This window comes from Pseudoliparis swirei, chromosome 17 (assembly GCF_029220125.1).
Source record: "Pseudoliparis swirei isolate HS2019 ecotype Mariana Trench chromosome 17, NWPU_hadal_v1, whole genome shotgun sequence".
NCBI classification, from domain to species: Eukaryota; Metazoa; Chordata; class Actinopteri; order Perciformes; family Liparidae; genus Pseudoliparis; species Pseudoliparis swirei.
In genome coordinates this window covers 9,470,725-9,492,488 of record NC_079404.1, presented here as the reverse complement: position 1 = coordinate 9,492,488, position 21,764 = coordinate 9,470,725, and the positions used below count along the sequence as shown (strand labels likewise).

The window sequence follows — 21,764 nt, the reverse complement described above, 5'->3', positions numbered from 1 at the left end:
CAACACACATGGTGTATGAAACTTCTAAAGAAATGTCTGAGTGACCGTCAATTATTAAATATTATAAAATTATAGATATTCTTATTTACAGTAAACAGAGCAGGGTAATGTAAAAAGAACATTAGTAATATAAATAATTAACTTGTTTCCAACAGTAGTGACTACTGGCAGTTTAATTCATATTTATTAATGTACGCAGCAACTTTTCAATTAGTCGTTGCATTGTTTAATGCAAAACAGTTTCAAATATAGTTCAATCAAAGTAGTGTGTGTGTGTATAGAGTTGTTGCTGTTATAGTTGTCCACCTCATTGTGCCGTTTCTTGAATGAACAAAGCAGAGCCTGTATGAGGAGAAGCAGAGGAACCTTTCTACCAGTAGATGGCAGTATACGCTTATGTAAACCATACATTTAATTAAATGTAGTGTACCCATCGTCTCTGTTAACTAACTAGGTTATTGATGAATATGTATTTAATGCCGTTTATTTCCTCTGATATTTAATGTTCATGGTTAATTTGCAGCATAGTTGTACATACATCATGTGGCGGTGCGTCAATAGAGGGCGCTAGGGCGCCGCGCCTCTGAAAATGTTGAGCTGAAGAAAAGAAAAAAGAAGAAGAAAAAAATATAATATATACTGTCAAAAAACGTTATATATCAAATAATTTAAATAAGAAATAAAGCGTGTTGACGCGCTAAATGTGTGTGGGAGACCGTAAGCCTGTCAACAACTACTTAAGTTAAATGTGACCAAAAATAATATATCGCCACTCATCGTCACGGAGAGAAGCCCCGCCCCCTTGTACGCGCGGCCGCCCTAACGTGTGTGGACGGGAGCAAACATTTCACGGTAGTTGCGGCAAGGACGGCTTCTCATTGTCTGATGAAACGTGAATCTTCGGGCGTAGAAATGTGCACCCTGGCCAAGGACATCGTTTCTTATTTCACGTGATTGGACTATTCGGGCAATCAGAGACCCGTATCGTTCCCTCACAGCCAGAGAGCTCCACGTAGCTACTTGAGCAAGTAGCTAACCGGAGCTCGTTAGCTCAATGCTTGGTGAGTAATGCGTTGTTTTGATTCTCCTGTCTGTTGTTCCAAAGTCCTGGGACTCGGTATCGTCTATTCTCCCCGTCGCCTCATCCAGCCTGTCGTTTGCTCGCTTCAATTATTGTTTAATGTCCGTGAGTTGAACCCGTTATCTATCTTTTGTGAAGTCTCGATGTGCATTGCCTGCTTCGCCGGCTAGCCTCGGAGCTAACTCGTCATGTCGGGGCCCAGAGAGCCGAGAGGCGTTAAAAATCGCCAACATTCCGCGTATTTCACAAAAGCTACGGGGAGGTCGAGAATTAAAATGTGAAATGTTTTTAAATTTCGTAAAAGATTTTTTCGGACAATTGTCACGGGGCTCAGCTCTATCCAGAGAAACCCACCCTCAGACCGGACTAGACTTGCGCGTGTCACATGCCGACCCGACCCGGGCCGGGGCGCGAACCCTGTAGGGAGGGGTCCGCGTTACATGTGAGCGCGCGCTACCTACGCGCTAGACCATCATCTCTGGGCAATTTCTGTGGCATTTTTGGTTAATTTATCATTGACTTTTCCTGAATGAACACTGAATCACAACGATCTGTGAGCCTGAAGGCAGCGGGGAAACAAAAGCCTCTTTTGTGATTTTGGCATTTCCCCTTGTAATACAGCATGACATAGAGAGGGCATTAGTTTATTAGTTTATTAACTGGATCCCCGTTAGCTGACGCCTTAGCGGCCGCTAATCCTGGCTCCGCAGACAGGAGACAACATGTAATACATGCAAAACTTGATGTGAAACACAGTTAAAAGTAGTACAAACGGAACAATAAGAAAGAAACGCAGTGGAGGACTATAGGATGTATATATTGTGCAGTACATCAGTAATTTATACAAAGAAAGATCAGATGGCTACCAAAGGGACATGTCAAACAGTTAATATGATGCCTTTTAATTGTTTTTTAAATGACAAATTATTCCCTGAATGATATTTCTGAGGTTGTAACTTCCAAGCATTAAATGCACGAAAAATAACTCCGTTTGAAGATATTTGTTCTTGTGGTCGGATGAATATCAAGTGACCTAAACTCACGTTCCTCGTGTGACGGTTACGTCTGTGACGGGAGTTTTGTAACCGATTGAAGAACTTTAGTGATATGTATTGCGATGATGTCGTCGGGTTCTCAACAGGTATTATCGATGGAATTCCTTTTCTTTGAAGCTCCGAGGTTTTCCTTTAATGGTTTTTTAAATGTTACATTATTACCTGCATGAGATACATGATGAGGTAGTAAATTCCAAATAACTACATTTGTTTATTTGATGAGGTTCCTTGTGTGATGGTTGTTTCTGTCACATATTGTAACTGATGTAAGAAATATTGAGGCGTATGATTAGATATTACCTTTCTGAATTAGTGGTTTTCTCTTTCATGTTTTATAAAAACCTCACTGGATACAGCTCATGTGATAGTGACTCTTCTTTCGCAGTCCCGCCTTCCATTCACGACGGGGAGCAGCAGGTGGTCGCGGTGGAGAGCGCTCCGGCTCAGCTGGTGTGCGTGACCGACGGCGTCCCTCAGCCCAGCCTCACCTGGGAGAAGGACGGCGCCCTCCTCAGCGAGCGCACAGGGGAGTACACCATCCTCCCCTCCGGAGAGCTGGTGATAGACGTCACTCAGGTAGGAAAAACACAAACGACCGGTCACAAGTCTGGGGTCACTAGAAATGTCCTTATTCTTCACAGCACCGTTTTTATCAATGAAGATAACATTAAATGAATCATAACTCTCTACATGGTTAATGTGTACATGACTATTCTCTGGTGTTAATGAAGTCTCTCCAGAGGTGTGTAGAGGCCCATCTCCAGTGTTCTAGTGGTACATTGTGTTATCGCCTTAGAAGACTAGCAGAGGGGTAGAAAACCCTTTAAACCCTTTTGATGTGAGCGCAGCTGAAAACAGTTATGCTGCTGAGAGAAGCTCTAAAACTGGCCCCCCCCCCCCCACCATCCGCTGGAGCAAGAGCGGAATCAACATCCAGACCGGCGACCGCGTCCGTCAGCTGGACAACGGCTCGCTGGCCATCTACGGCACGGCGGTAGGAAAACACGCCGGACCGAGATCCGTTCTGCGAATACCGTTGATGCCAAAGGAAAGGGATCCCAACGGTTCTCATCAACAACAGCTCTTCATTGTGTTCATACAGAGTGAAGATGCAGGCGACTGCATGTGTGTGGCAGCGAATGAGGCTGGCGTGGTGGAGAGGAGCGTCGCCCTGACCGTGCACAGTAAGCGTCTGCCCTCTCACTTTAGTGATATTCTATTCAGTTTATTTAGCAGAGCCCAACATCACACATCACTAATTATCCTCAGAGGGCTTTACAGTCTGTACACATAGACATCCCTGACCTTGACCTTTGACTGCAGGGCCAAGTCCAATGGACACTTAAACAGTGACGTCGCCGGCTTTTTCTTAAAGCTTAGATCACGTAGATCTCTGCCTCTTCCAGGTGCTCCGGCCATCACGGCGGAGCCGACGGTGGTGGTGGACGCCGGCGGCACGGTCGTGCTCGACTGTCGGGCGGAGGGGGAGCCCACGGCCACGATGGAGTGGTCCCGGAAGGGAGGGCGCCGCCTGCTGGGCGACGACCGCTTCTCCCCGCTGTCCAACGGCTCGCTGCGAGTCAGCAGCGCCCAGAAGGAGGACACGGCCCAGTATGAATGCCTGGCCAGAAACCTGCTGGGGTCAGCGAGGGCCAGGGTCACGCTGACCGTGAGAGGTGAGCCAGACGCGGCGGGGGTTAAAGTCTGTGTGTAAGTATGTAAGTATGTATGTATGTATGTAAGTGTGTAAGTATATAAATATATAAGTAAGTGTGTATGTGTGTATGTAAGTATCTAAGTGAGTAAGTAAGTAACGTTTATTTATATTGCACTTATCACAGAGTGAGTAATTGAGTAAGTATGTAAGCTTATCAAGCACTTGTCTCACAGAGCTGAGCTGCCTTAAGTGAGTATGTATGTTCGTAAGTAAATTAGAGGAAGTGAGTAAATAAGTATGTACGGTTTATTTATAATTCCCTTATCACAGACAAAGTGTCACAAAGTGCAGTTACAGGAGTAAATTAAAACAATTAGTCAACAACAAGGTCTAAAACATGTCAACAGTTAACAGAGAAACGTACAACACACTAAGAAGTTGCCGTGCGGTTCGTTCTGTGTTCTCCAGTTCACGGGGGCCACTCGGAGTGGTCAGCCTGGGGCCCGTGCAGCGCGTCCTGTGGCGTCGGCTCCCAAAAGAAGCGTCGGCGGTGGACCAATCCTCTCCCCGCCAACGGGGGGCGCCACTGCGCAGGATCGGACACGGAGACGCGAGGCTGTCAGGGGAAGCCGTGTCCAGGTGAGCGCCGTGATAGACCGGAGCATTCCGCCTCAGTACCTGTTCACAGGAGACGGTCCTGAGTCTTGACCTGTGCGCCTCCTGCAGTGGATGCTAACTGGTCCGAGTGGTCTCTGTGGGAGGAGTGTTCTCGTACCTGTGGTCATGGCAACAGGACGAAGGTCCGGACCTGCAGCACGGGGGCGAGCCGTGCGAGGGCAAGGCCGCGGAGGTCACCGTGTGCGGCGTGCGGCCGTGTCCAGGTGAGTCGCGGAGGCGTTTCCTGTAGCTGCAGGAGAGCGTGAATAGTTGGTATGAGGAGGCAGGAGAACTCATCAAATCCTCACGGTCAGCTGACATCACAGCTTCTGAATACCACGTCAGTTCTGACTTTATGTTTCACTGCTATGCATCTCCATTATTTGCCTATAATGCATCGCACATTTACAACCAACAGGCTTTATGACCGATTCTATCTTTTGCCTTTGGTCTAATAAACAAGCTTCCTTTACGCCGGATTGTAGGCGCTGACAAGGGTGGTCGGGACTATGTACAACCTACTCGAGTTAAAGTAATGTAAAGTAGTCCTTATTTATGTAAAAGTACATGTAATAATTCACAAATTGTACTTGAAACAAGTACTTAGTTGACAGAATAATCGTAAAAAGTACAATATTTCTATAATAAATGTAATAGAGTAAAAGTATAAAGTCTCTTAAAAAAGTTAAAGTACTTGGTTGACAGAACAATTAGTAAAAAGTAGAATATCTCGATTAGAAATGTAATGGAGTGGAAGTATAAAGTCTCTGTAAAAACTGTAAGTATTGGTAAAAAGTAGAATATCTCTATAATAAATGTAATGGAGTAAAAGTATAAAGTGTTTTTATTCCATCCATCCATCCATTCTCATCCGCTTATTCCGGGGTCGGGTCGCGGGGGCAGCAGACCCAGCAGGTTGACCCAGACTTCCCTCTCACCCGCGACACTTTCCAGCTCAATCTGGGGGATCCCGAGGCGTTCCCAGGCCAGCCGGGAGATGTAATCTCTCCAGCGTGTCCTGGGTCTTCCCCGGGGTCTCCTCCCAGTAGGACGTGCCTGGAAAACCTCTAACGGGAGGCGTCCAGGAGGCATCCGAATCAGATACCCGAACCACCTCAGCTGACTCCTTTCGATGCGAAGGAGTAGCGGCTCGACTCCAAGCTCCCTCCTGATGTCCGAGCTCCTTACCCGATCTCTAAGGCTGAGCCCGGCCACCCTACGGAGGAAACTCATTTTGGCCGCTTGTATTCGCGACCTCGTTCTTTCGGTCACGACCCAAAGTTCATGACCATAGGTGAGGATTGGAACGTAGACCGACCAGTAAATTGGGGTAAGAGGGCCGTCCTGCAACCGCAGGGTTGTGGGTTCGATCCCCGCTCTCCCCATTAGTTGCAAGTCGAAGTGTCCTTGAGCAAGGCACTGAACCCCCAGTTGCTTCCCGGGCGCTTCACCGCAGCCTACTGCTCCTTAATAACTAAGGATGGGTTAAATGCAGAGAACTAATTTCCCCTTGGGGATTAATAAAAGTGTATATTCTTATTCTTTTACTGCTGCAGCTGCACCGATCCGCCTGTCGATCTCCCGCTCCATCTTACCCTCACTCGTGAACAAGACCCCGAGATACTTGAACTCCTTCGCTTGGGGCAGGCACTCTGTCCCCACCTGTTTTTATTACGTAAAGGAAATGAACGTACTTTCCACATCTGCGTATTCGACTCTCTAGATCCGCATGTCGACTTCCTGTTCTCTTCTAGTGGCGGGTAACTGGGGCTCCTGGCTGCCATGGAGCCCGTGCAGTGACACCTGCGGTAAAGGTATGCAGTCCAGAACCCGCCTGTGCAACAGCCCTCCTCCGGCCTTCGACGGGCCGCAGTGCGCGGCACGGACGCCCAAACGCAGGTGTGCAAGGAGACACCTTGTCCTGGTGAGAAACACACACATGAAATTGACAGAGAATTTAGTCCCTAAGCGTTCGTTCTCTCCAAGTGACTTCCTCCTCCCTCCCTTCTTTTCTTGTGCCGTCCAGTGGATGGGAAGTGGTCCTCCTGGGTGAGCTGGGGCTCCTGCAGCGTGTCATGTGGAGGCGGGACAAAGCAGAGGACACGCCTCTGCGCCGGCCCCGCCCCCCAGCACGGCGGCAGGCAGTGTGAAGGCAGCGACCTGCACATCGACTTCTGTAACGCTGACCCCTGCCCCAGTGAGTCGTTTTCACTTTTGCTCTTCAGGGTTCGTACGGTCCTGGAAAAGTCCTGGAAAAGTCCTGGAAACCCTGGCTTTTCCTGCTCTTTTACTTTCACAGTATACTCTCTACATCTCAATGTGAACATGTCTTGTATCTTGACGCACACCTGCTCTTTTTTCTGATTATCTCGCTTCCTTTTTTTCATCATCCTTGACGTTGTAATTTCTTTGCCGTCAAGTCAACGGTCACTGGAGCCCGTGGAGCAGCTGGGGCGGCTGCAGCAGGACGTGCAACGGGGGTCAGACGAGGCGCTACAGGACGTGTGACGACCCCAGCCCCGCCAACGGGGGGAGAGCGTGTGCAGGAGCAGACACGCAGGTACAGAGGTGCAGCACCGACACCTGTCCAGGTGAGTGTTGGTCCTACACTGGCAGGCAAAGAACAGTTCTTTGGTGATTTTTTAAATTTGTAATTACGAAACCTTTAGGTGAATCTCATTGAGATTAAAAATCTCTTTTTCGAGGGTGAACAAAAAAACACAAAAACACATAGTTACAAACAAAAAACACAAGAAACACAAAGTTATAAATAAAAAAACATGAGAAACACAAAGTTGTAAAGAGTGAATGTGTGTACTTGTGTACTTGTGTGTGTTCTTGCAGTGGACGGGAGCTGGGCCTCGTGGCAGCTCTGGGGAGGATGCTCCGCCTCCTGCGGCGGCGGCGCGTCCGTCTGTGTAACAGTCCGCCTCGTGGGAACGGAGGTCGGCCGTGTCCGGGAGACTCCTCCCAGCTCTCCAGGTGTAACGCTCACGCCTGCCCAGGTGAGACATTTGTTGTTAATACGAATGTTCAGAATTTAGGGTTGCGACTAAAACTGTTGTGTTGTTGTCAGGCGGCCCCCAGAGCGCACGAGGAAGCATCGTAGGAAACATCAACGACATTGAGTTCGGCATATCCATCCTCAACGCCACCGTCACAGACGGCCAGTCTGGTGGCAGAACCGTCACGGCCACGATCACCAACGTACCGAGGACACTAGGTCAGTTTCATTATATTTCAGGCTCTACGGTCATGGAAAACCTGGAAAAGTCAGGGAATTTGTAAATGGTTATTTCCAGACCTGGAAAAGTTCCAAAAGAAATAAATCCCCAAAGTTTTGGAAAAGTCATAGGAAATGTGTTATATTCCTATGTTCATGTTATGCTTTTAAATAGAGTTTTAAATAATTAATATGCTTTTTAAACGAATGACGCTCTAAATATAAGTCGCCATTCACTCTTTCACACTCGCAAATTTTCCGCAAGTTGAACGCAACTTCAATGAAAAGACATCAATGTTTTATTATTTTAATCAAACTATTGTCTCTCATTGATTTGAGTCTTTTAAGGTTATAAACTGTATGCTTTGAAATTCTCATTGTTAGTTTAAATAAAAGATTCTATCACTTTTTCATGTTTACAATGAGATAAAAAAAAAATGATATCTGGCTCCATGAAGCCAGAGCACCTGAATAAGTCTCATAATAATTTGAATCTGCTCTCGCTGTTCGAGGTCCCGCGATGAGAACGCTCGTCTCCATCCTGAACCCGGTCTACTGGACCGCTGCACAGGAAGTGGGCGAGGCCGTCAACGGCAACGCGCTGACGGGAAGCGTCTTCAGGCGAGAGACGCAGGTGGAGTTTGCCACAGGTGAGAATTGACGGGTTGCACCGCTGTCGTGTGAGATGGTTAATGACTGATGGGTTTGGGGGGACCTGACTAACGTCTGGTGTACTCTCTGCAGGTGAGACCCTGAGGATGACCCTCGCTGCGCGAGGCCTGGACTCGGACGGAGCGTTGCTGCTGGACATCGTGGTGAACGGACACGTCCTGCAGCTGCCCTCGCACGCTGACATCAGCATCAAGGTACGGGAATAAACCACGCAGGGGACATCCACAGTTTTATGTATTTGTAAGAGCCGTTTTGTTTAACCTCCGGCCACTAGGGGGCGTAGGGCCCCGTCAATTAAGACAGAGGCCCTTCACAACAGTGTTTACCAACCTTTTTGAGCCCAGGATCCCTGACCTCCGCCTACCAATATAAAAGTTGTTTATCAACTGACGTTACAGCACAACACTGACAACATGTAAGTTCAGCTCTCATCACAATGCCATCAAGTCATGTGACTCCAGTCAGTGCTCTGTCTGTGACTGAACTCTGTCTGTCAGCTTGTAGTTTCATAAGCACAGACTGACAGTCTAAAGCCGTCTGTCAGTAATCCGGCTCCTGGTCTTTGATTTTGTGATTTTCTCAACTCCACTGACGAGTTTTTCGGTGCAAATTTGGTATTCATGAACGTTTTCTCCTCTGGGATTCGTTCTGAACTCAGAGCGTTGGTGATTACGTTCACATCACCTCTACAGATTTCCTCGGATTTTAATAATAAATATGAGAATCACCATTTGTGACTCCTGCATCTATGCTTTTTCAAACAATAGAATGAATACAATTGCAATCACTTTCAAGTAAACCAGATTGCTCCGTCAGAACAGAAAAAAAGCTCAATGTTGAGCTTTTGTTTTGAAGGGCAACAGCAGGAAAGCCGAACTCACGGAGGTCGGACCTGTGTAGCAGAATCCGTTTTCAGGCGTTCATGAATCAGGCGGAGATGTTTTCTCACGTCGATCTTCCAGTCAGGAAGAAAACGTTTCAGAACACACTTCAGAAAATGTTTGAGAATGAGGAACAATGTGTTTCTAAATTTATGTTAATTTTATCTCTGAGAGCGACAGGGAACGTCTCCGGTCGATCTCGATCGACGGGTCGGCGCCCGCTGCTTTACAATGACATCGTTTTATGAAGTTTTACTGTCTTTACTGAATTAACACTATAGGAACACCTGCAGGATAAAAAGATAATTTCTTCATGAGAAACATCGTGGCACAAGTGAAGATGTTTCTCCACATGCAAATGATACCCACTGCAACTATATCAAAGTCCTTCCCTCATAAACACAGCCATTAGAGCCATTTAGTTTGTTTTGGTTTTGTTTAACCTCCCGCCACTAGGGGGCGCAGGACCACTGTCAATTAAGACAGGCCAATATAATCAGGGGGAGCGCTGTAGGGTCAGGAGCACACAGGTGACATGTGTTTTGATTTCTTTCATTTGTTGGGAATATACAAATGGATTTTGGACAAGAAATGCATTTCTTGGTTTGTTGGAAGCCGTAGAACTTTATAAATAAATGAATGCTTTGGCCTCAGGACTACACGGAGGACTACATCCAGACGGGGGCGGGCCGGCTGTACGCCGGGTCCACCCGCATGTTCAGCATCGACGGGGAGAGCGTGCCGTACTGCTGGAACCACAGCATCTCCTACGACCCCTCCAGGGGAAAGATGCCCTACCTGGTGCAGACGCTGCACGCCTCAGTACCGCCCCCTAGAGGAGACGCTGGAGTATAGCATCCAGGCTTGCATCGCCAAGGGTGAGAATACTGTGAAATTAGTCAAATTTATTGGAAATTGAGATGAATTCAACAAGGTTGTCAAGTTAATATGAGGTTGTATATGTTTCCTTTTGTATGTTAAGTCCGGTCAAACATTTAAATATGATCTTATTTATGTTTGTTTCTGTAAACTGTAATTGAGCGATGAGGCATTTATGGTTCCAGGAGATCGCAGTAACCAGTGTCCTCAGGGATTCACGCTGGAGTCCGCTGGGCCCTTCTGTGCAGGTAATGTTCCTGTTGAGAGACAACACCTGCAAGTAGCCAGTTTACAAGCTTCATGTTCGATAGCTGCTGGGTCTCATTTGAGCTCTCCACTGTTCACCTGCATTGAACCGAAGCCTCCTCAAACGTGATTGGTCGATACAACGCTGACTACAAACGGAAACCAAAACGCTTCTGACCCCCCAACAAAATCTCAGAACCTGAGTACCGCCATCGTGGTCAGTTGCTAGATATTAATAATAATAAAAGTGATGTGTTCAGTAGTAGTCTATTTAAAACGTGCTTTTAAAGACACGGTGGATTTGAAAAGCATCTTCTAACAGCTTCTCCAAGAGAACCTCCTTATTGCTAAAACCATATGCTGCCATATGTCAATGTGCCATGTATCTCATGTGTCATGTATCGTGTGTGTCATGTATGTAGATTTCCATCATTTCAGGGACTATAAATTAAATACTGACAGTTTAGCATAAGGTGAACAATTTATTTCATTTTCATTAATTGGCTACAAAAGAAATCAAAAGATGTTTTCAGATATGTTCTTGACTAAGTCACTGTGGAGACGGATGATCATTTTCTCCGTCTCGCTTCAGGAGACCAGAGGCAGGTGGGCGGCGGCGGGACTTTGTCCACGGATGGTTCACGCCGGATGCTTCGGGCCACACCGGCGGGCGCCGCCTGTCGTCGTAGTCCTCTACGTTCAATCGGTCGACTGGATCCTGGCTTTTCAAATTAAAACAAGTGCAAAGGAATCAATGAAGCGGCTTACTGTGTAATATCTGACTGCTGTACTTTTGGTAAATGAGCAGCACAAAATACTCCAATGTACAGCCGAGTGTTAATGGCTCCCTGAGATCAGAAGGCCAGTCACATCTCAAGCATGTCATTGTGCCATTTGTGTTTAAGTCATTTCCCCGAAAGAGAAAATGGCTGGTATTTTACCACCGATGGTGTGATTCTGTAGTTTAATTAACTGTTGTGTCAGAGGCTGAAGTGCAGGCAGGTTGTGCGTTTAAAGAAACCTGGAATCTTGACCTTAACGTGTGATCCAACATTATTATGACTATTATGTATTTGTCAATTGTCAACTCTTTGAATTAATTATTATGAACTCTGATTTATTCTTATTTATATATATATATACACTCTTAACTCGTTATTATATTTGTATTATTACGTATGTCAATTGTTTTCATGCAAACCGTCGCTGGGCGTCAAGGAAAGAAGAAAGAGAAGGATAAATTAAAGCTGCAAGCAGCGTCGAACGGGTCCTCGCTCACCCGCTGGTCGGGGAGCGGCGCCGAGGAGCCGGCGCCGAGGACCCGGGCGCGCCGGTCGGACTCGACTCGGGCCGCGACTTGTAACGAGCGCGACAAGTTTGGGGCGGATTCGACAAAGTCCAGTTCAGCCACTAGGTGGCGCTTTAACTACGTGAACATATCCATGCATCATGTGTCCCTATAAACAAAAACTCACGAAATCCGTGATTTAAAAGCCTCGTCCAGCTGTTTACTGACGTTAGTTATGTTAGAGTAGAGAGAGGGAGAAAGAGAGAGAGAAAAAGAGAGAGATAGTTCTTATTCCATTCTAAATGACGGGCTAGTCAAACAAATTTGGGGTGGACTGAAGGAAGTCCAGTTGAGCCATTAGGTGGCGCTTTAACTATGAACATATTCATGCGTCGTGTGTCCCTACGTGAAGTATAGATCACCTCATGTAAATTCAATGTAAAAAAAAAAAGTGATGAAAAAAAAGCTGCCTTGTCTTGGAATCGAACACGCATCTCCAGGTGTCCAGACCAACACTTAACATGGTGAGCTATGAGCCAGCTTTTATTTCTCAATAGGTGATCAATAGGTGTTCCTCCAAGAAATGTGCTTGTTTCTTCATGTGAATGTGTTCAGGCCTTGACTGGCATCACACATGATTTTTTGGGGAAGTATTGGATTAGTTTAAGCAATAGTTTTTAACATAAAGAAATCACAGATAGTACAAAATTATTGGCAGTAAAAAAACGTAAATTTTCTACTTTCGACGAAAAGTCCGTTTTATTTCACAGTGTTCATTATTCAAGTCTTGAGATTCTATAAAACTGATTTTTAGCCGATTCTGTTGGCGTTTTGTGGGAGAAATAATCGATGGGGAAAAAGTGGAAACTGGCCAAATCAAGCGAAAAACGGCCAACTTTGGTGAATTATTGTAGCGCCCCCTACGGTTCAAATTGCACGAAATTTGCTGTGAATGTTTCAGGCTCCATTCTGCACATATCCTGAGTGTTATTTTTTTCCCCCAATAGTGTTGAAGTTATGAGCATTACAAAACAGGACACGCCCCTAAAATGTTCGTTGGGCCATAGATCCTTACCACAATGATATATTTGAAAAGAAGATGATAGACCTTAGATGATATAGCTTCCATAATCATTATCTCCAATAGGTTTGGTATGAATTGGACCCCGCATTTTGGAGCAAACGCCTCTGATGTGTTTTTCACCAAAGAAAATATGGCCGAAAATTTAAGTAGGCGGAGCTTAGGGTCCTGAGAGGCTTTTTTGTAGAGCAGGTCCAAGTGGACTTGGGAAAAATAAAAGCTAGTCATTTGAACATACTGCGTGAGGGGCGTCGCCGGTGCAACTTCCAGGTGGCGCTAGAGAGCAATTTTTGAAAGCCGAATTTCGAGGTCGGTGTCATCCGTCTATTGTCACCAAGCCTGACAAGCTTGCCAAATTTGGTGAGTTTTGGGATATGATGCGTACCTCCAATATGCCCCCAATGTTCAAAAATAAAAATCAGAAGAATAATTCCCCTAACAATAACAATAGGTTCCTCTCGGTCAGACTTCGTCTGTCGCTCGGACCCTAATTAACCTTTTGTGCCACCTTTAACTGGCCAGATCTGGTAGCGTAATGGTAAAGCACTCGCACTTGGAGCCACTCCCCTGCTGGGTTACCCAGGGTCTGCGGGTTCAAACCCCGCGGGAGAGTCAGAGCTCAGTGCGCTGAGCTTCAAACAGGGCTTCACTTTTTTAACTTCTTGTTAAAATTAGTTTTTGTTCTTTGATTCGTTATTCCTAAAAGTACTTAGACTATGAACATAATAATTATTATGAACATGACAGAATACCATCCCCAACATGATGAGTTAGCAGCCGTTAAAACTCACGGAACTTCAACAACAATTGAAGCGAGCAAGCGGCGGACTGGGTGAGGCGGGGGGAGGGGAGAAGAGCCGAGACCGAGACTGGACTTCAAGCAACACCAAGACTACTTTAGCGGCTAACGCAGCGCCGCCGAGCTAATGTCTAGGCCAAGCCGGGCCGAGCGCCTTAACGCCGGGGAACACCGTAAGGATTGACGGAACACCCCGAAGAGATAAAACAATAAATAAAGTCACATACCTCTTAGAATAGGACGGGAACACCGAGCTATGAGGACATGCAAAGAATAGAAACGGTAAAGGAACCCAACAATCACTACATTCAGGGTACTAGAGTAGAGGTGGACCATGTGGCCTAGAACACAATCGGACTCTGCTTCCTAACTAGACCGACATGCGGGTTCAGGTCTTCGCAGACCGAGTCCAGCAGCTCTACACCAGACGGCCTTTACAGAGAGGTACCGACCTCTTCTTCACTTCCCTCGAGCGACGGGCGGTTCTCTGTAGATGGGGACCTAACGGACATGTAGGCCGCAAGGTGAACCACGAAAAGTCCTTTAGAAAATGAATCCCGCGCCACACCCACAGTCGCGCATCTACACAATATTTAGTTCATAAAAAAGAAAGAGTCGTGCTTAGCTACCAAAAAAAAGTCCGTCGCTAAATTTGCCGTCGATTCTCGATGCGACTATGTTTTATGCCGAACTAGTTTCTCCAGAGCGTAATAGGATCTTGGTCACGAGGGGTGGCACGGTTCGACACGTGATCGTTCTACACCAATGAGGTAGCTGCTTTTTGTCAACAGAATGGCAAGATGGCGTCCTCGAGCAGTACGGAAGACGAAGAAAATACATCGGAATATATTAATAATTTAATACATCAAAAAACAAACATTGTTTTATGCATATTACTTCAGTCAAGCACGAGGAGGTACATTATTTCACCACTACACGATGGATTACATACAGGACAAGCCGACACACGTGGCTCGGGTTGGACGGAGAGTCTCGGGACGTGGCTGCACTTCAAACACTGTGTTGATATGGAGTTTGACAATATTCCCGAGGATGCTGGCTTCCATCACACGTGCTACCGTAGATTTACGGACACAAAATTCATGGCAGAGGTGGAAAGACGTCTCGCACGTGAGAGACAAGAAGCGACGGAAGACCACGAGGCCATTCCATCGACTTCTAGCGGCACGAGTCCAACAAAAAAATTGCGATCCAGGTCAGGAATGCCAATCGCAGGCTCTGGCCCCGTTCTTCCTGCCCTGGGCATAATTTGCCAAAAAAGGAGAAGTTCGTCAACCGAGCAGGCAGACGACAAAGGGATCCTCTGTCAAAGGCTGAAACATTAACAGCAGGTAAACACACACACACACACACACACACACACACACACACACACACACTGTGGTTGAGTGACTGAAAGGTACAATTATGTGTGAGATATGTCAACAAACTCATTGAGCTATCCTTTTTGTTTTGGTGAGGCCAATTGCAGAAAGCTGCCGAGTTGAAGGACGACCAAAGTATTCTTTTGCATATAAAAGACAAAGACTGTGTGGCTCTGGAGGTTTAGTACCACAAAGGCTGTTATAATCAGTACACCAGGTTTTTGACGAGGCCTGAAAAACCAGAGAAAGACCGGTAAGTTATTTATTATATTGCATTTCAAGGAGCTACTAACTTAACATTGCATAAGTAAACATTCAATCTGCATTCTGTTGTATGTGCACACAATCACAACACATATTCATTTATTTCCTTCTCATTCATATGTGTTCTAGGAATCAGAATCAGAATCAGAATCAGAAACAGGTTTATTGCCAAAGAATGAATGTTTTTTTCACAACGAGAATTTTTTTTTTTGGCAAACAACATGACACACAAAACAAACAAACATCAAAAAGGATGGAGGAGGTGGGAGGAGGAGGAGGGAGGAGGAGGAAGGAAGGAGAGGAAGGTGGAAGAAGAGGTGGTAGTCCTGGGGTGACAGTCAGTCCAGGGTCAGGGTCCATTGATGAGCCTGACCGCCGAAAAAAAGCTATTGTGGTGGGGGCGGGGGGTGGGTCATGATGGCGCAGCCTCCTCCCGAGGGAGGGACTCGAACAGGGAGTGTCCAGGGGGGGGGTCGGCGACAATCTTTCTGGCCGCTTCAGTGACCTGGAGTGAACAGGACCTGGAGGAAGGCAGATTGCAGCCCGATAACTCTCGGCCGAGCGGATGATGCTCTGCAGCCTGCGCTTGTCTTTGGCTGTGGCTGCAGGGTGCCAGACGGTGATGGAGGAGCAGATGATGGACTCAACGATGGCCGTGTAGAACTGTACCATCATCTTCCCTGGCAGGTTGAATTTCGTCAGCCCACGTTTGATGTCAGCTATAAGATATTCTGTGAAAGGATCGTTCCCCAAAGGCTGCTTGTCAACCAAGAGGTGCTGAGAATGGGCCAGCTGAGGAAGGCCTTCATTGAACTAGTGAAAGCAAATGAAGGTCTTGATGCTTCAAACTACAGGGGGCGCAGGACTCCCTCCACGGCCTCTCCCAGGTACCGGGTCACCAAGCCCCCCACTCATGATTTATGGATGCTGTCGGGGGGTGGCATTTGGCATCAGGACATCTGCAGCCTTATGAATATCACACAGCTGGAATTAATCTTGACTTAATGTGTGAATATTAGAAGTTAAATCATAATCGACATCGGTGTGTTTAAATGTGTATTTCTGTAAAGAATGGAGATTATAAAGTCCTCGATTTCCCTCAAAGCAAGTGAAGCGTGTTTAATTGTGTTATTATTACCAACGGTCTTCAGAATAAATTATATGTGAATAGTGCACTTTATCATTAACATGACAAAGTGGAAACCGATTGTGATATTATCGTCGTCATCATTTTAATACGGACGTGACTGAAATGCCACCGTTTCATCTGTGACCTTTTCGGACACATTACACGTGGCAGTTGATCCGGAATGAGGTTTTCTCCTCTTCTTCAGTTTCCAGATCACTTCTAATAACGACAGCAGTGAATAAATCCTTCACTCCTCATGATGACTGCTGTAATACGTGCAAAGAATCTGCAATTATGTCCTTTTTAGTGACGATGGTGCTTCATCACCAGAGCAATGCTCCATATGCCTCAAGTTTTCATATAATATGAATTCATCCACAGCAAATACTTCTTTAATCCTCTGACATGTTCGACATGTTTGAATTATAACATTTGAACGTTCACGCATCGCGTTCAGACGCAGACAGCGTGACGCACCCGGTCGGGCGCCCCCCCCCCTCCCTCTTGCGTCATCACATCGTCGCTGAGCAAGTCTGGAGTTCTTTATTTTATTTGGGAGAATCGCGTCTACGCCAGATCTATGTACATCTTCAGAACTATAAATTGAAATGGCAAAAAAATCTAACTTTTAAAAATTCTTCTTACCTTTTTTATCGTTTCTAAAATAATGTTCTCCAGCTAATGAAGAACAAATAGACCGAGGGTGAACGTATTGATAATACACAGTTACACGTATGATCTTGACGTGATTTGCAGGCCTTCAGCCACCTCACCATCCAGCCCAGCCACCTGAACATCCTCGCAGAGCTTCCGCCCAACATGAAAATCCTGCTGCTTCAGCACTCTGAAGATGGGTAATTCCTCTTTTGTCTCTCACTATATTCCCCTTTTGTTGCCTTGTTATAAATTAATGTTTTAATAATAGGTTTTAAAAGGCTGAAGGAAGGGGCCTGCAGTGTGGTACACCTGCCACTAGAGGGCTGATGTAGAAACTCTGTTTGTGTACTTGTGAAAAGATGTGAACTGAAATGTAAAGATATTTAAAGTAAACACGTGACGTAGGGCATACAGTAAACAGGCAGCAAGTCAAATGAAATAGTTTGTGAGTGTTTGCTGTGTTTGTTTGCAGGTCAGAGCTCTACGGGGCCTTCTATGAGGTCACCAGAGCTCCAAAACAAAAGGGGAAGACGGCGCAGGGAACAGGTGAGGAACAAGTCTCCGCTCAGGATTCAAGCTCTCCGCCACTTCTGCATTCATGTGGATGTTTGTTCCGTCGCCCACGGGGGAAGATGATCTCCGTGACACACGTCGCTCCTCAAAGCATCGTTGTTAAATAGAGACGACATGATTTAGTGTTTCCATGTAACATTTACCTGCACGGCAGAGGAGGAGTTCACCTTGAATGAGGACAAGGAGAGAGGAAAATATAGTGCCGACCATTGACCTTTCACCTCTTTGAGTACTAGTCTGGCGTGGAATAAGTGTGGGGGGGGGGTCCTCATTCTCATTGTTTGAGAACAGGAAAAGAAAGCGACAGAAGAAGACGGAGAGGGGGATCTTACAAAAGGAGGAGGTGGGGTGAGGTGCACATGGGAACCGATTGAAAGGCCTGTACGCGTGTGATTGCGTGTCAACTGTGTTGCTGCAGGGAGCCTGGCGTGCACGAGGGTGGCCAAGGTTCCCGTCCGCCCGCAGGCTCTGCTGGCGCTGAGGGGCCGGACCCGGGCCTCCGAGGAACGGCGCGGTCTTCTCAAATTTCTCGCTCTCTCCGGAGACATCTTCTTGTTAGAATATATATATATACACACACACACGTATAATTAAAGAAGTCATTAATGCAGCTGAGAACACTATTTAGATCAGACTTAGAAACTGGATCACCATCATCTTTTTTCTCACTTGTCATCTTGGGGTTCTAGTTCTCAAAGGAAAAGAATAAGGATAAAACGAGTCATGTGTTATTGTACCAGATGTTCACGTGTTAATAATAAGTTCACTATTGACAGAAATGCTGGAGAAGCCAGCGAGCCAAGAGAGCCAGCAGACGTGTGGCGAGCGGGGGCCGACGGAGGCCTCCAGGATCACTGGGAAGCTGGCGGTTGAATAACGGCCAGAAAAACCTCCTTCTTTTTGTTATTTCCTTCTAAAATGTTTGTGACTAGTTCATATACACTGGGGTGTAATGATGGAATGACTTATGTGACAATAAAAGACTTGTAACTTGTAAATTGGTAACACGCAGGCCGTCTACTATAATGTCACTTTTAAGAATAGCAGTGAAATATATATATGTATGATTTAAGGACAAATTTAACTTATAGGAAGATGCAGTTGAAGCACACCATTCACTAGGAAGCAGATGGCAGAAAAATGTGTTGACACTGTCTATAGTGCATTATTAACATACTAGGTATGTGTTTTAATCTGCGTACATGCATTATGATTAGTCCTGTGAAAAATAACGCGATTAATCCACAGAAACCTGTGATTAACCTGATTAAAAATTGTAATGGTTTCACAGCCTTAATTATGATATATGATATTCCTTTATTTGTCCCACAGTGGGGACATTTCAAAAATCACAGCAGCGGTGCACATCAGAGCATCAATGAAAATAAATATAAAACAAAATACTAATACTAAATATGCAGGGGGAAAATAAAGTAAAGTGCCGAGTTTGCCAGGATCGCCAGCGATCTACTGCAGTGTGTTGTGCAGCCTGACAGCAGCAGGAAGGAAGGACTTGTGCTACCATCAGCCATCTTCTATGGAGTGGTCTTCTGGAGCAGCAGCAGCAGCATGGCAGCGGCTGACAGGAAGAGGCTGAACAAGCTGCTAAAGAAGGCCAGCAGCGTGCTGGGTGTCCTCTGGATACTGTGGAGGTGGTGGGGGACGGGAGGCTGATGGCAAAGCTCTCGTCTCTGATGAACCACGCCTCCCACCCCATGCATGACACTCTCAGCTCTGCACAGCTCCTTCAGCCACCGGCTGATTCCTCCCCGGTGTCTGAGGGAGAGGTACCACAAGTCCTTCCTTCCTGCTGCTGTCAGGCTGCACAACACACTGCAGTAGATCGCTGGAGATCCTGGCAAACTCGGCACTTTACTTTACTTTCCCCCTATATATTTAGTATAAGTTATAATATTTAGTTTTTAGTATTTAGTTTTGTGTTTTATATTTATTTTTCACCGCTGCTGTGATTTTTGAAATTTCCCCACTGTGGGATGAATAAAAGTATATCATATCATATATATATATGTATGTATCTGCAATTAATTATACAATTTATATATATATATATTTGTATTTTTTAAATTTTTTATATATGCATACAAACATTATATATATATATATTATATATATCTATAAATCTAAAATATATATATAAATATGAAGAAGAAGAAAGATAAAATAAATGAATACAAAATAAATAAATTAATGAATTAAAATATATATACATATATACACATACATATATACATATATAAATATATTATATATATATAATTGAATACATATAAATGCATAAATATATGTATAAATATATTATATATCAGGCATGAGAATCCCTCACCTTTCGGCGAAATTCGCCGTTTTGAAACCAAAATAGGTGACTGACGTGAATCGTGTAGATCCGAAGAGTTTTTGTTTTGGGGGAGGGGGTCAATTGGCCGGCCGGCGTTTATGAGATTGGAGTGGGACACGGAGAAAATGTGGAGTAGTGCTTTTCGCAATAGAACATCTTTGATGGGCACGTGTCGCGTCTCGGCCAATCAGCGTCAAGATGTCTTCAGCGTTTGGTGGTTTAGGTTAGCTTGAATGTTAGCCCGCTATCTGCTGCTGTCACGCTGCACGGTGTAGCGATCCTAACAAAGTACCCGTACGTTAAGAGCGATGTGATTTAGCATATTTTTAGTATCGATACTTCATTAAAAGAGCGATCAGAGCGCACGCGCTGCTCCGTGTCGAGCTGTCTGCGCACACTACGCAGCGAGTGCCGTTAAGTGGCGGAATTTTCGGCTTTAAAAATAAAAATTAAAAAAGATGCCAGAAGTGAAATGTTTAAGTTCAGTCTGTAAAGTTCTGTTTCTGTAACTCTCCAGCTGCTCATCCTGATGAACTCTGTATCATCTGGTCAGATACAGACTAACAGTCTCATAGTGATAATCAATGCTATGATGGCTCCATGTAGTTTCATTAATATCTTGTAGGCTAATACTAATAATAGGCCTACTGCCATTTGTTAAGTGTTGAAAAAGTTGGTAAAAAGTGAACCATACAGATATTTTATTTATTACTATTATAGATAAATATACCAGGATCGTATTTATGGTACTGTTTTATGGTATTGTATCAGTATCATGATATTTATGGCAGGTATGGCATAGATTATGAAATGCTTTGAGAGGCTGATAAAGGACTACATCTGCGCCTTCCTCCCTTCCTCCATGGACCCGCTGCAGTTTGCTTATCGCCCAAACAGATCCACGGATGATGCTGTCTCCCAGGTACTGCACACCACACTCTCTCATCTGGACAGCCAGAGGGGGGGCTATGTGAGACTGCTGTTCATTGATTATAGTTCAGCTTTCAACACCATAGTCCCCTCCAGACTGGCCGGCAAGCTGATTGAGCTGGGACTGAACACCCCCCTGTGTGCTTGGATCCTGGACTTCCTGACCGCCAGCCCGCAGGTGGTCAGGGTGGGCAGACACACCTCCAAATCCTCACCCTGAACACAGGATCCCCCAGGGTTGCGTCCTCAGCCCCCTACTGTACTCCCTGTACACAAATGACTGTGTGGCCAGGTTCAGCTCCAACACCATCATCAAGTTTGCGGATGACACAGTGGTGGTGGGCCTGATCTCCGACAACGACGAGAAGGCCTACCTGGAGGAAGTTGCTGATCTGTCACTCTGGTGCCAGGACAACAGCCTCATCATGAATGTCACCAAAACTAAGGAGCTGATTGTGGACTTTAGGAGGGTACAACAACAGAGGACGTACTCACCACTGGGGATTAACGGGACTACTGTGGAGAGGGTGAGCGGGTATAAATACCTGGGAGTCCACATCACCGAGGATCTGACATGGTCAACGAACACAGACACTCTGGTGAGAAAGGCAAGGCAGCGCCTCTACCACCTCAGGCAGCTGAGGAAATTTAAAGTTTCCCAGAGGATCCTTCAGTCCTTCTACTCTGGAGCTGTAGAGAGCGTCCTGACAGGAAGCATCACAGCCTGGTTTGGCAACTGCTCCGCTCAGGACAGGAAGGCTCTGCAGAGAGTAGTGCGTTCGGCTGAGCGCACTATTGGAACTACACTCCCACCCTGCAGGACTTGTACACCAGGAGGTGCAGAACCAGAGCCGGCAGGATCATGAAGGATCCTCACCACCCCAACAACAGACTGTTTCAGCTGCTGCGGTCAGGCAGGCGCCTCCGTAGTCACGCTGCAAGAACAGAGAG

The 21,764-nt window shown here is 45.8% G+C and overlaps 2 protein-coding genes and 2 long non-coding RNA genes across 9 annotated transcripts; 3 read left to right on the top strand and 1 right to left on the bottom strand.

Moving 5' to 3' along the window:
• Positions 1-820: 820 nt before the first annotated feature.
• Positions 821-6,961, top strand: LOC130206938 (hemicentin-1-like). Of its 4 annotated transcripts, none has more exons than XM_056435229.1 (10): positions 823-1,061; positions 2,522-2,712; positions 2,985-3,130; positions 3,239-3,320; positions 3,543-3,812; positions 4,262-4,432; positions 4,520-4,674; positions 6,205-6,374; positions 6,477-6,647; positions 6,871-6,961. In XM_056435229.1, the coding sequence occupies exons 4-9, from the start codon at positions 3,260-3,262 to the stop codon at positions 6,598-6,600; spliced, it is 951 nt and encodes a 316-aa protein (XP_056291204.1). In that variant the 5' UTR covers positions 823-1,061; positions 2,522-2,712; positions 2,985-3,130; positions 3,239-3,259; the 3' UTR covers positions 6,601-6,647; positions 6,871-6,961. The 4 variants fall into 4 exon arrangements, 3 of the variants coding, with proteins under 3 accessions (XP_056291204.1, XP_056291203.1, XP_056291202.1); XM_056435228.1 differs by having other exon boundaries at positions 2,522-2,748; XM_056435227.1 differs by having other exon boundaries at positions 2,522-3,130.
• Positions 6,951-11,467, top strand: LOC130206942 (hemicentin-1-like). Its single transcript, XM_056435233.1, has 8 exons — positions 6,951-7,041; positions 7,295-7,455; positions 7,527-7,673; positions 8,186-8,323; positions 8,418-8,539; positions 9,881-10,104; positions 10,291-10,353; positions 10,944-11,467. The coding sequence occupies exons 2-6, from the start codon at positions 7,332-7,334 to the stop codon at positions 10,079-10,081; spliced, it is 732 nt and encodes a 243-aa protein (XP_056291208.1). The 5' UTR covers positions 6,951-7,041; positions 7,295-7,331; the 3' UTR covers positions 10,082-10,104; positions 10,291-10,353; positions 10,944-11,467.
• On the bottom strand, positions 10,821-14,865 carry LOC130206945 (uncharacterized). The gene is made up of 2 exons (XR_008834211.1): positions 13,972-14,865; positions 10,821-11,073 (listed from the first exon to the last, which is right to left on the bottom strand). It is a non-coding gene; the product is annotated as an uncharacterized LOC130206945 (long non-coding RNA).
• Positions 14,782-18,538, top strand: LOC130206946 (uncharacterized). 3 transcript variants are annotated; one of them, XR_008834214.1, is made up of 5 exons: positions 14,782-14,871; positions 15,001-15,157; positions 17,054-17,151; positions 17,427-17,500; positions 17,946-18,538. It is a non-coding gene; the product is annotated as an uncharacterized LOC130206946 (long non-coding RNA). The 3 variants fall into 3 exon arrangements; XR_008834212.1 differs by having other exon boundaries at positions 14,783-14,871; positions 15,012-15,157; XR_008834213.1 differs by lacking the exons at positions 14,782-14,871; positions 15,001-15,157 and adding an exon at positions 15,725-16,055.
• Positions 18,539-21,764: the final 3,226 nt, after the last annotated feature.